The sequence below is a fragment of the Crinia signifera genome, chromosome 3 (assembly GCF_055691185.1).
Source record: "Crinia signifera chromosome 3, ASM5569118v1, whole genome shotgun sequence".
Taxonomy (NCBI): Eukaryota; Metazoa; Chordata; class Amphibia; order Anura; family Myobatrachidae; genus Crinia; species Crinia signifera.
This window is the reverse complement of record NC_139219.1, coordinates 95871929-95887901: the sequence shown is the minus strand read 5'-3', so window position 1 is coordinate 95887901 and position 15973 is coordinate 95871929. Positions and strand designations below refer to the sequence as shown.

Sequence of the window (15973 nt, the reverse complement as noted above, 5' to 3'; positions counted from 1 at the left end):
GCAAGAAAACGCTGCAGGTTTTGGTGATAGATCAGCTGTCAGCGAGGTTACTGTGTAATTCTTTTATTCTTTGACACTAGAATGACTGAGGGTTACTCGGGCAGTGATATTACAGCACTGGCAAAAGATGCTGCACTTGGACCTATACGAGGTAAGTGTGGTTACATTCTTTACACGCTGGCAGCAAATCTCATGTATTGTTCTATTTGAATAGAAGTCCAATGCCAACAAGCAAAAATAAGGAGCAATAACCAAGATAGCCTACACCACTAACGCTCTGCATAACCCATACATCAGATTGCTGCTGTATGTGCACATAGAATGAAGGGGGGGGAGAAGGAAGCAGTGAAGAGTGGAAAGTTTCCCATGGCAACCAATCAGCTTTTAAAGTAATATTTATCAAGTACATTCTATAAAATTATAGGTAGCAGCTGATTGGTTGCCCATGGGGCAGCTTGTACACTGATTTTGGCCGCATGCAAGGGGATGTGTTAGCGAGCAAATACCATCGCATGTTAGACAGAGGATTCTTTGGGGGGGGGGGAGGGGGTTTGGGCAGGCTTTTGGCGGCGGTGTTTACCTGTTCACTAGGCAGTGAACATACGCAGCCTAGCGGACAGGTCTGAATCAGGCTCATAGGTCACATTATATTCTAAGCGTGTTAAAGTAGAATGCACAACGGTCGCCACCGCATTGTCTGTGCATAGTTTTATTTTTATATGCAAATTTGAAGGTATCAAAATCTGCTGAAAGAAATGATATGAATATGCCTCATTATTAACCGTTCGAGACGTTTCATCAGCAGTGAAGTTAAGGCATGTTGCTGAATTTGTAATTGGTAACATTTTTCCGGTTCTGTAAGGGAATTTGAAGTTATTAGCTTCTAAGATTTTGTAGTCTTTAGTAGGTTTTCCTAAGACTTCATTTCTTTTAAAACCACAACCTTGTTATTTTGCTAGCCATACATATTGTGTTTCCCTGCTGCTTTTTCCATTTTTTAAGTTTTGCTGTGAGAGGTGTGAGCCAAGCTGTCTCCGCTATGTGGCCGCGCCATCTTCACTCACTAGTGATGCAGAGATTTTGTTAAGCTTAACTGCATATTTGTTTGTTAGTAAAGGAGTAAGTGTGTTTTTATGTCTCAGAAAAAATACATATAGATATAACTGTATTTGCCAATTTTAACAACACTATGCAATAAGTCTGTGTGTAAAAATGTTAAAAACAAAACAAATATTGTGGCTTGGTTGAGACCTGTGTGTAAAAGTCTATTTAATTTGTTCTAGACTGGTTATGTCACACTAGTGTTGTTTTCTGTTGACTGTCCATAAGCACTCATAATTAAGCCCTCTTCTTGGGGCTACAACTAATTCTGACTTATTGCTGTCTGTGGAATGAAGATGGGATATTCAGAAAGTGTCCAAACCTTTCGTGAACATCAATTCGAGGGTAGTTAGTCAGTAAATGGCTTCCCATGTCTGTAAATGTAATCCTCTTTTGTCTGCTTACAGAACTGAAACCTGAACAGGTGAAAAATATGTCTGCTAGTGAGGTAAGTCCATTGAGTATGATCAATCAGATTCTAAATCGGGGCATAGGGCAACAATAGCCTGCAGTATGTACAGGATAATGCAAGAGACCTCCCAGATTTTAAAGGCTAACAAAAAGGCTTGCTAAAAGCTATTGAAACTTTTAGTACATTATCTAAAAGTGCAAGGTTTGGAATTTTAATCTAGCAATCTTTAGTCCATTAATGGTTCTTGGTCGATGTGTGTAGACCTCCGCTTTCAGATGGCCCCGTTGGCTGTGTAGAGGCTTTTTATGAATCCGATGAGGATTGTTCTCTACCCAATAAAACAATCATTTTGATTGTTATCGTAGTTGGACAAATTAAAAAGGAGCTTTATCAATAAATTTACTGTATTCAATGCACTCCGAGATTATGTACTGAAATTTTGGTAGTTTTTACCATGCGGTTTTGTAACCTTTAAAATCCGGGAGGAGGTTTTTTTTGCCTAACCTGTATAATTGGATTCTTAATCCCAGAATGTATAGCGGAAATACTCATTGATGTCTCAAATGAATCTGCTGCTAATAATACTTTGGGATATTGCCATATAAGATGCCAAAAAGTCCTATATACAGCCCAAACATTTAACAGTTTGTTTTAGAACAACTGAATCCCACTATATTGATTGAAGTGAGATATGTGTAAGATTATAAACCTGCACCTTCTAGAATTCATGGAAAGATCTGGGGTAATTTGTGCTGCAAATCATTCTCCTGCATGGGTGTGGATCAATGGATGGACAATGTTACGGTCAATGTTCAACAGTCATTAGGTCAACACCAGATAGTTGACATATATTAGGGTCATAGGTACAGAATGTCAACAAATGTGAGGTTGACAGGGCCTCAACCAGTTGTCGACCTTTTATTTACGGTCAACCTTTTATTTTATTTTTTTTCAACCAGTCGACCTATTAATTAAAAACCAATACATTGTTGATCGATCAATTATAAATGTTTTCTGGATGTCACACTCCACTTGAGTTGATATAAAGCATGTCATGGGTATATAATTGTCCCAGGCTTTGTCCCAACCAATGGCAACTTGACTAGCACCAGTTCCCTAAACCTACAGTACATACATGGGCACACATGATACCCTTACATTCAGATCGTTCCCCAGAATAAGCATTTTTCCATAATTTTTATTACCTAAAATACAGTTTATGATGTGTGCACATTACATGGGATAAGTTATGCTTATGACTATTTTCAATTTATTCAGATACTAAAGTAAAAACAATCTGTTTTAGAAAACTATAATGAATATTTGCAGATTACAGTGTAGAGTTCAATGTGTGATGAAAAAATAAAATATTTTCCCTGTTCTTACTAGATGCGGAATATCAAATATACTGACTTTGTAAATTCCTTGAAGAAAATAAAGTGCAGCGTGAGTTCTTCCACCCTGGAATCCTACATTCAATGGAATAAAGACTTTGGAGACACCACAGTATGAAGTCAGAACTGTTGTACCAGCCAAAGGGTCTTCTAGCCTGCTTGCTCAAAGGCTGATTTGGTTCTGGAACATGTGGGAGATACTTATGCTGTCAAAGGAAAAGTATCAAACTCCAAGTGTGTGCACTAAACCTAATAAACGAGCTGATGAAAATGAGAACTTGTACAAGTGAGGGTTTTACCAACACGTTTTTATCGGACAGAGTGTTTTGAAAGAAGTCTTCACTTAGCATTGACATTAAAAGGGGTAAAGGCAACTTTTTTTGTGCTGTGTCATGAGCTCATGGGCTCTAATAAAATGGATGCGGGAAGACCCGTGCCTTGAGTTCATATTCCAGCATCTATTGTGTGCCTGCCCTTCTTTTTAAAAACCTAATACCTTATACTACTTATAGTGACTTTTGTGAATGTGTATCTATACCGTCTGGGAAAGAAAAGGCTAATGGTAGAGAGATGGTTTGCAAAACTAGCCGTATTTTTCGTCATGTGCCAAAGGAGTTTTGGTGGCACAGAAGATAAAGGGGATTTAAAAGCACATCAACAAATTGTGAAGCAGCTGGTTTGCTGTGTGAATGTCCCACAGTCCTCTTCGTCCTGTGAATATCTGTAGCTGGAAGCAATTGGTGGAGTATCCTGGAGTAATACTAGCATCTTTAAAACCATGCATGAGACATTTGGTTCCAGATAGATTGTGGATGATGCTAGTCTATTTGCTTCACAACTAACTTCTTTAAATGTAACTGAGGTTTTGTTTGTTTTATATTTATTCACTTTTTCATAAAACTTATGTTGGTGAATTAATGCCTAACTTATGCCCGGGGTCCATGGACATCACAAACTGTTCTAGGTGGAATGCACTTCTATTATTCATTTATTGGGTATGTAAAGGGTTAAAGTACTAAGAAGCCAATACTTATATGTATGTTACTGCTGTATTATTGAAGGCTGCCGAAGTCTAATGACTGATTGGATATTTTCAGTGCTCTATACTCTAACCTGAATTTAAAAAAAAAATTTGTGTTACTCAAGCTGGCCATACACTATAATATACAATAGAATTTTTATATATTTTTGCCATTTTTCCAGTGTTGGATAATTAAAACTTGTATACATACACTGACGGATAATCATTCAGAACGTAAATACATTGGTCTGATTAGCTAGACGAATCCGGGTATGGCCAGCTATAAAATAGTTTTACACTGGATAAATAGTTAATCTTTACTTGATAACCATAGCACACTCCAGACCTATTTGCCATTAGGATGATAAAACCTGTCTGTTTTAACCTCCTTCGTTAAATTCCTAAATTGGAAAATATACAGAAATCTGTTCTGATCAGTTAACACTGATTTATTATGCTGTGTAGTAGCCTAAGCCTGTCATTTAAAAGGGCAATTTTGTTAATACCATGTGTTTTGCTGTTAAAAGCAGTGCGATTTTTAAAATTTGGGATTATACACACTGGGAAGATCAGTAATTAAAACACTTGGTGTTTTTGTTATTGTGGGTCTAAGCAAAGAGAAAACATATATTGAGGTTTCTTGTGCTTACAAAAGAATAGGAGTTGAAACCTACCCATAGAAAGCCATTCAAACAATAGAGTTTATGGTAAACCATCCTTTAAATTAACAAGTTAATTGGCATGTAGTATGCTGGCCTTATCAAGTTGAGAATAGAAGTCACCTATACCATATGTGTGTCATAATGTTAGACTCAGATTCATCTTGCCTCATAGGTTATGAGGAAGTTAGTGTTTTTAATGTTTAGGTTTAATCTTCTCCTGTAGGCCTATGGAAAAAATGTTGTGTTTTTTTTTTTCCTTTTGTTACCGGTTACTCCTCATTAGTAATTATTCAAAACATTATCATTCGACTTGAAAGTTCCTGATTTAGGAAGTCGCTATTTTTGCTGGCAATGCTTATTCAAATTTTAAATGACCTGAGAAATAAAAGCCTAAATAAAACATAATTATGTTTGTAACCGTTAATGAATGTATGTATTTATTTGTATATGTATGTACTCTCTGGGTGATGCTGGATGTACCTTATATGAGGAATGCAGGGCATTTGGCAATTTAAATAGAATGAATGCTATTTACATTTAAATGAATGGTATGTTGACAGTTAAGAGTGATGGTTTCTCCTGAATGTACAAACAAACATATTTGCACAACAATATGGATATAGCTGATATACATTTAGTAACTGCTAATAAATTTACTGACATAGCACAAAGATACACAAAATGTAAAATTTTAAAAATCTAATACCCATGTAGTATGATTTGCGCACTGGTGGCACTAGAAGAATTGCTACAGACACATGTATAAAAATGGTGCTGCTCCATTGTAAAGCTGTTATGATGGATGGCTCTAGACAACTGATACATATCTGTACATATTGGGCTATATTACAGGTTCTCAAACTCTCCTCAGGATGGGAAGTGCTACATGCCTATTAATGCTGATACTTAAAATGTTCACTTTAATAACCTAGTTAAGGAGATTGCTCTAAAGTTGTGCATAAGTTCTTATTATTCTTTAAATGCTAACAAAAATATGTATGTGCAAATTCCCCAGCAGCTCAGTGAGCATATTGCAAGGATTGGCTCCTTTCAGAGCTGGTTCTCATAAATGCAGGCAGGTGAAGCATTAACAGAAATGAATCTACCGGCGGTGTTGCACTACATCTATGTTGCCTTCTATTTTAGCTTTATGGCTTTTGCTGGAAACTTTGTAATGGAAGAATTTCTATATTTTTTTTTTCTTTAGAACGGAACCCGTCCGGTTTAGGAAGCTGTATTTTTAAAAAGCCGCTTAAAATCTCCACCAACCAACAAAAATAGTTGCAACAGGTGTGATAACTTAAATGGCATACTAAAGGGTGCACTTGGTTGTATTTCCAACCTACAATCCTTTGCCACTGGATTTGCAATTTCACTGGAAGGACGGTGGATTGAAACCTGCTGGCAATGCCCAGTAGTTTACAAATATCCAAACCACCACCTGTTCCAAACTGCCGAAATAAAACTACTGTTTCTATGTCAGTAGGTGAGGACTCCCAATGCACTTTTACTAAAGATAATTGTGTATGTATTGTATTGTTGAGGGAGGAAACTAAAATTAGTCTTAACCTGGGTTCACACTATAGGATTTTCAAGAACGATATGCATGATAGGGATATATTTAATGATATGATGTGTAACCACTTGCGTTAATGATTACCCCTATCTTATGAACATGCAGGCCAATGTAATGATATTGTCAGTGATTGCGGGTATCACAGTGATGTCGTTGACTGATTATCATTAACAATATACTTCAGTGATTAGCCCAATGGTTGTTTGTTTTGCATAGTGTGTACGGGGCAAACCTCTTATGAGAATAAAATTCTTAAATATAACTTGATAAAAAAATTTTTTTTATTTGATTAAAAGAGCATCATTATTTGATTATATTAAAGTGGCACTAGTATTAAGGGCAGACCTAGACGGGTTATGTTATGGCTTATCTGTCATCAAATTGTATGGCATTTTTTTTTCCATTATAAATTGGTGTCTTTGGTAAATTTACCTTAATAGTTTGAGACAAGATGTGACTGTGCATTGGGTTATTCTACACTTATATAGTAGTCTAGGTGGAAAAAACATGTGGGTCTATAAAGTTCAAAATTTGGTTAGAGGGTATTGTCTATTTGCCACATCCTAATCTATAATCTAAATGCATACCCACATGTTTTAGGCCCCCTTCCTCAGAGCAAAAAGGGTGCCTGACCGTTTGTTATATTGGCCCCTGATATATTTGTACATGTTAAGCATTTCTCCCCTTAAGCATCTCTTTTCCAACTGTCTTCGTAGCTTAAATTCTCCAACCCTTTTAGTAACATATAAATACATAAATGATATAGTCAAATTGATTAAATGTAAAGATGACTGGGAGTGTTGGTCGAAGTTGCATGTATGCTGGGTGATATTTAAAAGATATTGCTCAGAATGGCCAAAATGAGAGATCTAGTTTGAAATATTGCATCATTTGTACTCCTTTACACTTCCTTTCTTCTACGATCCCCATGGCAGCCAAAACCTTGGGATTTCATCCCTCTCCCTTCAGATAGACAGGCTGTTTTTTTCTAGGACCTCCCCCTTCCTGTATAAATGGACTCTCCACCCCTTCATCCTTGTCTTTTTTTTCCTGTCTCCTAGTTTTCAGTTAGACTAGGTAGGTTAGGTTTGTTTATTTACAGTGGAGCTTACTATAGTGCAGGGGTTCATTACATGGGGGAGTGCAGTATGGGAGCGTGGCCTTATGAAGGTGTTATCTGCCCATGGAAAATATAGGTACCTGAGAGGTGTTGTGGAGTCAGCTCAGGGGTCTCAAAGCGGCATTCAGGAGGTTATAAGTCCGCAGGAGACGCTGGAGCAGAGCAGCGTGGAGCAGGGCTGAGCGCTGACTGATTACCTCCTTCCTCCGGACACAAACGCCGCACACGCGACAACTACAATGTCCACAATACAGTGCGCTTAGGCGCGAGTTTCCGGCAGACGGCTGGAGAGACTACAAGCCCCAGAATCCCCGGCGGCAGGCGAGAGCATCGCGTCTTTCGGACAAAAGACGCGGAGGTAATGAAAGCTAACTTTTAAGTTAGCGGGGGGCTGTTGTTATGGGGGATCAAAGCGGTCACAGATCCGGACGATATACTAAATAAAACGGAAGATGCAGCATTACTGTGTCAGCGCCAGACGGACTACATTTCCCACAAGGCAGCGGGGCTGTGCGGGAATTGGCGCTCTTATTTGAATTTGTCCAGCTATTTAAAGCCCAGCAGTGGTCTGGGTGAGTGGTGTGTGCTGTCCTGCTGCTCTAAGCGAACAGAAGTCTTTTCTAAGGTATGAAGGTTTTAAGTCCAGTTTTCTCTGTTTTTTTGCTGATTTATGGATTGTTATCATAATACTAAAATATGTGTGTGGATCATGCAGGTTTTTTGCTGCTTCTGCTATGGATTTGCCTGCCCCCCAAATATCTGATAATGCCCCTGCGAGGTAAGCTCCAGAAAGTTTTTGTGAAAATAGAAAGATAGCCTAGCGTTATCTCCAGAAAGTTTTTCTTAGAGTATCATAGTGACAAAAAAATCTTCTCGTTGGATTTCTTATAGTGTGCCTCCTAAGGAACCTGTTACAGTTCCAAAAAAGAAGACGTCTAAGAAAAATAATCTTGAGGCTATTTGTATGGTCTGTGATACAGCCTTTCCTAGCGTGCAAGGGAAAACGCTGTGTGGGAAGTGTGAAACTAACACTTCGCCAACTACGGTACAGCCCAAGATGATTCAGGATCTCATGGATTGGATGAAGAAATCCTTCATGTCCAAAGAAGAATTTATAGACTCTAACCAAGGGAACAAGAGATCCAGGGAGCAAACTGACTTCAGCGAGGATAATGCCTCATCAGAGGAGTTGGTAGTAGAGGTGGAAGATGCTTCGGCAGAAGGAGAGATCAAGGAAGAGACTAGGGTCTTTAACTTTGACAATGTAGAAAAGATATTAAAGGCTATATATAAGACGATGAATGTGAAAGAGCCAGCTGCTCCAGAAGGTGGAGAAAATATATTGTTTGAGGATAGATCAAAGAAGAATCGGCACTTCCCGGTTCATCAGGTGATGAAAGACTTGATATCGAAAGAATGGTCCAATCTGGATAAAAGGCAAGGGAAACTGGCTAGAGTCGAGCGGATGTATCCTCTAAAAGATGAACTGTTTCTGAAATGGTGTGACTTGCCCAAGGTTGATGCCGCAGTGGCAGAGTTGACTTCAAGAACTACGATTCCACTGGAAGACGGGGCTTCCTTCAAAGATTCTATGGACAGAAGAATGGAAGGGCCCCTTAGGAAGCTACATTTTTCCGCAGCAGTGTCCTTGAAGACTGGAGTTTCGGTGGCCTCAGTAGCAAGGGCTTTGAGGCTCTGGGGGACGTCGCTGCATAGCGATGTTGAAGATAAGATCTCAAGACAATATCTGCTAAAGAACTAGGAGACTATGCAGAAGGCTATTGAGTTTATCTGCGAGGCCTCGCTGGATACAATATCTTTTTCGGCAAGGGCAATGGCGGCTGGAGTTTCAGCAAGAAGAGCGTTATGGCTGAGATCGTGGGCGGCAGACGCCCATTCTAAGAATCGCTTGGTGTCCCTTCCCTTCGAGGGCTCCCAGTTATTTGGCTCGAAACTGGATGCTTTAATCCACAGGATCACGGGTGGAAAATCCCTTAGGCTTCCGCAAGAAAAGAAGGCAAGATATCAGTTCCAGGATTCCTCCAAGCAACAGTACAGAGCTTCCAGAAGCTACAGGCCAGGAAGACCTTATAACCAGAGACCTTACAATCAAAGAGGTTCCTTTCAGTCTTCCAAGCAGTCCTTTTGGCAGAACTTCAGAAGAGGCTATACTCAATGACAATCACAGCGGTCATTGTGTGGGAGCACGTCTGTCTATATTCATCCTCAATTGGAGAAACACCATTCGGGACAGATGGGTGCTGAAAATAATTTAGGAAGGTTATGCCATAGAGTTCAGACAAGTTCCGGAAAGAGATTATTTCCGGATATCAAAGAACCCGAAGAATCCATCCGAAAGAAAAGAATTAAAGAGCATTATTTCCCAGTTAAAAGAGATCAAGGCCGTAGAACCAGTAACACCTCATCAGAGAACGAAGGGGTTCTACTCGAATGTCTTCCTAGTGAAGAAAAACACAGGAGGTTTTCGTATGATCTTGGACCTAAAAAGGTTGAATTCTCATGTAGAATTAAAAAAGTTCAGGATGGAGACTCAGAAGTCCATACTAGCTGGAATAGAGGAAGGGGACTTTCTAGTTTCCTTAGACCTCAAGGATGCATACTACCACATACCAATCAAGTATCAGGACAGAAGATTTCTAAGGTTCTGTGTGATGGGAGAGCATCTCCAGTTTACCTGTCTTCCATTCGGTCTGACCAGTTCGCCACGAGTCTTCACAAAAGTTTTAGTCACACTGATTGCATACATAAGGATGCAGAACATTCGGATTTGGCCATATCTAGACGATCTGTTGATAGCGGCGTCATCAAGAACAAAGCTGTTGCAAGATCTGGCTACCGTAATAAGAATCTTGGAGGAGCACGGGTGGATAGTAAATTATCAAAAGAGTCAACTAGAACCATCAAGGTTAATCCAGTTCCTGGGGTTGCTCATAGACACAGAATGATTCGAGGTGAGATTGTCAGAGGAAAGGTGTCAAAAGATCCGGTCAAACTCCAGAGGCATAAGACTGTCAAGAGAAGTGCAGTTAAAGGCATGTTTGAAGCTACTGGGGATGATGATGTCAGCCATTGGGACATTACCCTGGGCTCACTGGAAACTCAGATCCCTGCAGTGGGCAATTCTTCCGTATATAAAGAGAAAGACGGATCCGGATACGAAGATCAAGCTTTCCTTCCAAGTAAAAGATTCTCTTACGTGGTGGACGAGTGCAGAGCTGCTAAGAAGAGCAACGTCCCTGAGGCTCCCGCAGTTTCTGGTAGTCACCACGGATGCAAGTTCGCTGGGCTGGGGAGCCCATATGACCAGTCTGACGACTCAAGGAGTGTGGTCAAAGAGGGAGAGTCAGAAGTCGTCCAATTGGAGGGAGACAGAAGCTGTCTGGAGGACGATCAATTATTTTCAAGAGAGAATAAAAGGAAATCACTTAAGAGTATTCTCAGACAATACCACGGTGGTGGCACATCTCAACCACCAAGGTGGTACAAGGAGCAGAGGCTTAATGACGATAATCACAAAGATTATGGTATGGGCGGTAGAAAACGTTCCGTCACTAACAGCGGTATTCGTGCCCGGGAAGGACAATGTCCTAGCAGACTTCTTGAGCAGAACAGAGATCTCGCCAGGCGAATGGGAACTGAATGCGGCGATATTCCAAGAAATTGTGAGAAGATTCGGCCTTCCAGATATAGACCTGATGGCCACATCCTCCAACAGGAAGGTCGAAACATTCTTCTCAAGATTCTATCTCTACCAGACCTCTGCAGTAGACGCCTTTTCAGTACGTTGGACATGTCGGCTGGGTTACATATTCCCTCCGTTTCCCCTAATTCACAGGGTTCTGAAGAAAGTCATAGAGGATCAGGTCGAAGTAATTATGATACTCCCCTTTTGGCCAAGGAGATCGTGGTTTCCGACAGTCCTGAAATTGGCCATACAGGAACCCTGGAAGCTACCCATCATTCCGGGGCTCTTACATCAAGGACCAATAGTACATCCAAATCCAGAGATACTATCGTTAAAGGCATGGAGATTGAGAGGGGGATATTGAGGAGTCAAGGTCTGTCAGACCAAGTAGTAAGACTACTTCTTAATGCGAGGAAAGAGGTTTCATCGTTAGTCTACTATAGAGTGTGGCAGGCTTTTATTCGATGGAGAGGTTCGGATGTGGACATTAGTCTCTCGTCTACGGCCCAAGTACTACAGTTCCTGTATTTAGGATACGAGTCGGGCTTAGCCAATTCTACTCTGAGAGTCCAAATATCGGCGTTGAGTGTACTGCTAAATAGGAGGCTATCAGAAGACGACCTTATAAAGAGATTCTGCAACGCAGTAAAAAGAATGAGACCAACACTCAGGTCGCTGGTAGCTCCGTGGGATCTGAACTTGTTGCTAAAAGCACTGACAAAGCACCCATTTGAGCCTTTGAATGAAATCTCTCTAAAATATATGAATTGGAAAATTCTGTTCTTAGTGGCGGTCACTTCCGCAAGAAGGATCAGTGAGCTTCAGGCGTTGTACATTGAAGAACCATACCTGAAGATACTTCCAGATAAGGTGGTCCTAAGGACTCATCCTGATTTCCTACCGAAAGTCATCAGTACTTTTCACCTTAATCAGGAGATTACTCTTCCTTCGTTCTATCCAGATCCTAAAGGGGAAATAGAAGAAGAGTGGCATACTCTGGACTTAGTGAGAGGTATCACTATTTACTTACAGAGACTGGCGGATATAAGAAAATCGAAAAATTTATTTGTGATCTCCGATGGTCCAAGGAAAGGGATGTCACCTTCCAAGCAGACGATGGCGAGATGGATTCGTGATCTTATTACTTATGTTTACCAACAGGAAGGTCAGGGGGTTCCATCTGTTATAAAGGCACACTCCACTAGGGCCATGGCGACGTCGTGGGCGAAAAAGGCTCAAACCTCGATTAAAGATATCTGTAATGCAGCCACTTGGAAGTCGATGCACACTTTCTCCAGGCATTATGCACTGGATGTGTCAAAGTCATGTTTTGGAGAACAAGTTCTTAACAGTGCTCTGATTGATTAAATATATATTTTTTCTGGCATGTATTGTGTCCCTCCCTCTTTCTGCTTTGGTATATTGTCCCAAGGTTTTGGCTGCCATGGGGATCGTAGAAGAAAGGTAAAATTATACTCACCGATAATTCCTTTTCTTCCTAGAGATCCCATGGAAGCCATTAGTTGCCCGCCCCTTGTGTTTTTTTCAGGACCTAAGGAAGGAGACACTCAAAAAGACAAGGATGAAGGGGTGGAGAGTCCATTTATACAGGAAGGGGGAGGTCCTAGAAAAAAACAACCTGTCTATCTGAAGGGAGAGGGATGAAATCCCAAGGTTTTGGCTGCCATGGGATCTCTAGGAAGAAAAGGAATTATCGGTGAGTATAATTTTACCTTTCTCTGCTACGTGGGTGCACAAACCATGTTGCTACTAGACTGTAATAAGGAATCTCATGTGCACTGTGCGGCCTTGGCTTGTGCGGTCAGATGATAATTGCTCACCTGTGACAATTTGCACAGCATATGCCTCTGACTCTGTTTGTTAGTAAATGTACCAATTCGAAGTAAAAGAAATTAAGTTGCTGACCTATTACAGTACATACAGTTGTGCTAATATGTTTACCTACCCTAGCAGAATTTGTGATTTTCTGGCCATTTGTCAGAGAATATGAATAACTCACAAACTTTTCGTTCACTCATGGTTGGTGGTTGGGTGAAGCCATTTATTGCCAAACGTTTTCCCGCAGATCCTTTGACAATTCTTTTGCTTTCCCCATGACTCAGAATCCAGACACATCAGTGCAGCACTGGATGAAAGATGCAAGGGTCTTTCAGGAGACCAGAAACTAACTGACCTTTTATAAACACACACTTTTGGTGTAAAAAAATAATATTTAGACCATTTGAATATCTGGAGTGACCACCTTTACTATAATATTTATATTTCCCATAAGGCCACATTCACATCTATAACATTATCTAACCTTCATTGAACACTTTTTATTGAAATAGACTTTTGATAAAGAAAGAAAATGATAGATACAGAATTTCTGTGTTTTATAACATTTGTGACACCACAATATACCTGAAACTCACTGACCTTTTATACACACACTGATTACAAGCAAACAGATCACAGGTGAGGATGGTTACCTTTAGTAGCTATTCAAACCCGTTTGTGTCAACTTGTGTGCATGTTATCAGGCAAAAATCTCCAGGGTATGTAAACTTTTGATCAGGGTCATTAGGGTAGTTTCTGTTGTTATAATGATTTAAAAAGAGTAAACACAGTTGTTTAACAATAAATGGTTTCACCCAACCACTAACCATGAGTGATAGAAAAGTTTGACAAATGGCCACAAATTTTTCTAGGGTATGTAAACTTATGAGCACAACTGTAGTTCGCTACATTGGGAGGATAATGACATATGCAAATAAAAAAATAATGCCATTAAACAAATCTTGGAGTGCGCTGAGCAAATTACCTCTTAAGAGGTGTAGATTAGATGGGATTTGGCAGCAGTGCAACTTTGTACAGTATTTGTTGGCAGAGTATAAAGGCCCCCATACATTAGGCCGACTTGTCCTTAGGACAAGTCGGACCCAATTCTCCTGTGAGCCGCCCGGGAGCTTTTCGGGAGGCTCACATACAATTTGGCACTTGATGAGCCAAATTTGACATGTGATAAATCGCTTGCGATTTATCACATGTCGGGGAGTAGGGGGCGGTGGGCATCATTATCATCAGGGGAAGCAGTGGGATGGGCAACGGGTCCCTGAGCGCTTGGCTGGCAGCGCCAGCGAGTGCTGACCTGGCCGGCGGTGTGATGATCACAGTCTCTCAGCAGCGCTGCGGGACGGGACGCGCAGTGGCGGGTATTAGATTTTTAAAATACCTGTCAAATGACTGGCCGTTCTCTGATTGGCTGAGTCAGCCAACAGCTTGATAAAGATGGATGAGGTTCTGCAGCAGGAACTCACATACAGATGACAGCATGGTACAGTAGTTATGCAGCAGCTATAATGAAGAGATTATGTCTGTCAGTTCTCTATACCGATAGACTCCTGGGAAATGATAGACAGATTCTGATTGGTTGCTAGGTGCCTCATCCCCTCTTTTCATTTTGAGGAGCTTTAGTAAAATTACCCCTACTGTGATTCAAGTTTCAGTGGAAGTGCTGATGTAACATGTGCAGTGAGAGAAAGTTACATTTTGGGTGTGGTGTGTTCAAACTGAAATCTAAATTGCCATGTAAAAATAAAGCAGCCAGTATTTACTCTGCACAGAAACAATATAACTCACCCAAATCTAACGCTCTCCCAAACGAACCAATCATTTCAGCCACAGTCATGTGGCAAACCATGGCGCTGAAATTATAGGTTTGTTAAAGTGTGCATGTCCTATTTATACAACATAAGTGTGGGTGGGAGGGCCAAGGACAATTCCATCTTGCACCTCTTTTCTTTGCCTTATATGCTTTTTAGAGCATTGCCAACTTGTTTTATGGGGGTCCTAATGAACCAATCATTTCAGCAACAGTCATGTGACAGACCCTGGCACTGAAATGATGGCTTTGTTAAAGTGTGTGTGTCCTGTTTATAAAACATAAGGGTGGGAGGACAATTCCATCTTGCACCTCTTTTTTTTTTTTCTTTGAATTATGTGCTATTTGGTGCCTAGTTTTTCAAACTGCCATCCTGTCTTCCACTGCAGTGCCACTCCTAGATGGGCCACCTGTTTGTGCCGCCCACTTGTGTTACTTAGCATAGTCATCCAGCTACCTCGGTGCAACCTTTTGGCCTAAAAACAATATTGTGAGGTGTTCAGAATAAACTGGAAATGAGTGGAAATTAATGTTATTGAGATCATAGCATAGGAGCATAATAAAAATCAAATTCTGTGATTTTAGTTGTTTTTATCCCCAAAAAATCCAGACCCAAAACCTGTTTTGACAAAACACACCAAAACCCCAAGAAGATCCAGACACAAATCCCAAAACTCAAAAAAATAAATAAAAAATAAAACGGCTAGTGCACATCCCTAAATATTACTACTACCATCCTTAGTAGAACATTTGGGTGTATTATTATTATGATTGTGTATATTTAGTGACAAAAAGATTATGTTTAAGAGCTTTAGAAGAAAGCTGATGTTGCAGAATTTGTAATTGTTAACATTTTTCCAGTTCTCTAAGGTAATTTTGAGTTATTAACTGCTAAGATTTTGTAGTCCTAAGTATATTTCCATAAGACTTCAATTTTTTTTAAAACCACAACCTTGTTATTTTGCTAGCTGTAGATATTGTGTTTCCCTACTGCTTTTTCCATTTTTTACCTAACTGCTTTGCTGTGAGAGGTGTGAGCCAAGCTGTCTCTGCTATGTGGCCGCGCCGTCTTCACTCATCAGTGATGCAGAGGTTTTGTCAGGCATAACTGCATGTTTTAGGAGTGAGTGTGTTTTATGTCTTTGTCAAATATATAGATATTTTTTTTTTATTTAACAGCCCTATGTAATAAAAGTCAGGGTTGAAAAATCTCTTGGCTTGGATTATGTATGAGACATACAGTATATTAGGAGAAATTTACTATGGCGGATTCGTAGCCATTCGAAGCCATTACTACCTGTAAATTCGTATTTCCAA

At 40.2% G+C, this 15973-nt stretch overlaps 1 protein-coding gene across 2 annotated transcripts in view; it reads left to right on the top strand.

Moving 5' to 3' along the window:
* SPAST (spastin) overlaps positions 1 to 5014 on the top strand; it is a 64129-nt gene extending 59115 nt beyond the window's left edge. For both annotated transcript variants that reach the window (XM_083176232.1, XM_083176231.1), the window contains 3 exons: positions 81 to 151; positions 1509 to 1549; positions 2903 to 5014. In XM_083176232.1, the coding sequence (XP_083032358.1) occupies positions 81 to 151; positions 1509 to 1549; positions 2903 to 3025 (235 nt within the window). In that variant the 3' untranslated portion in view covers positions 3026 to 5014. The remainder of the gene's footprint in view (positions 1 to 80; positions 152 to 1508; positions 1550 to 2902) is intronic.
* Positions 5015 to 15973: the final 10959 nt, after the last annotated feature.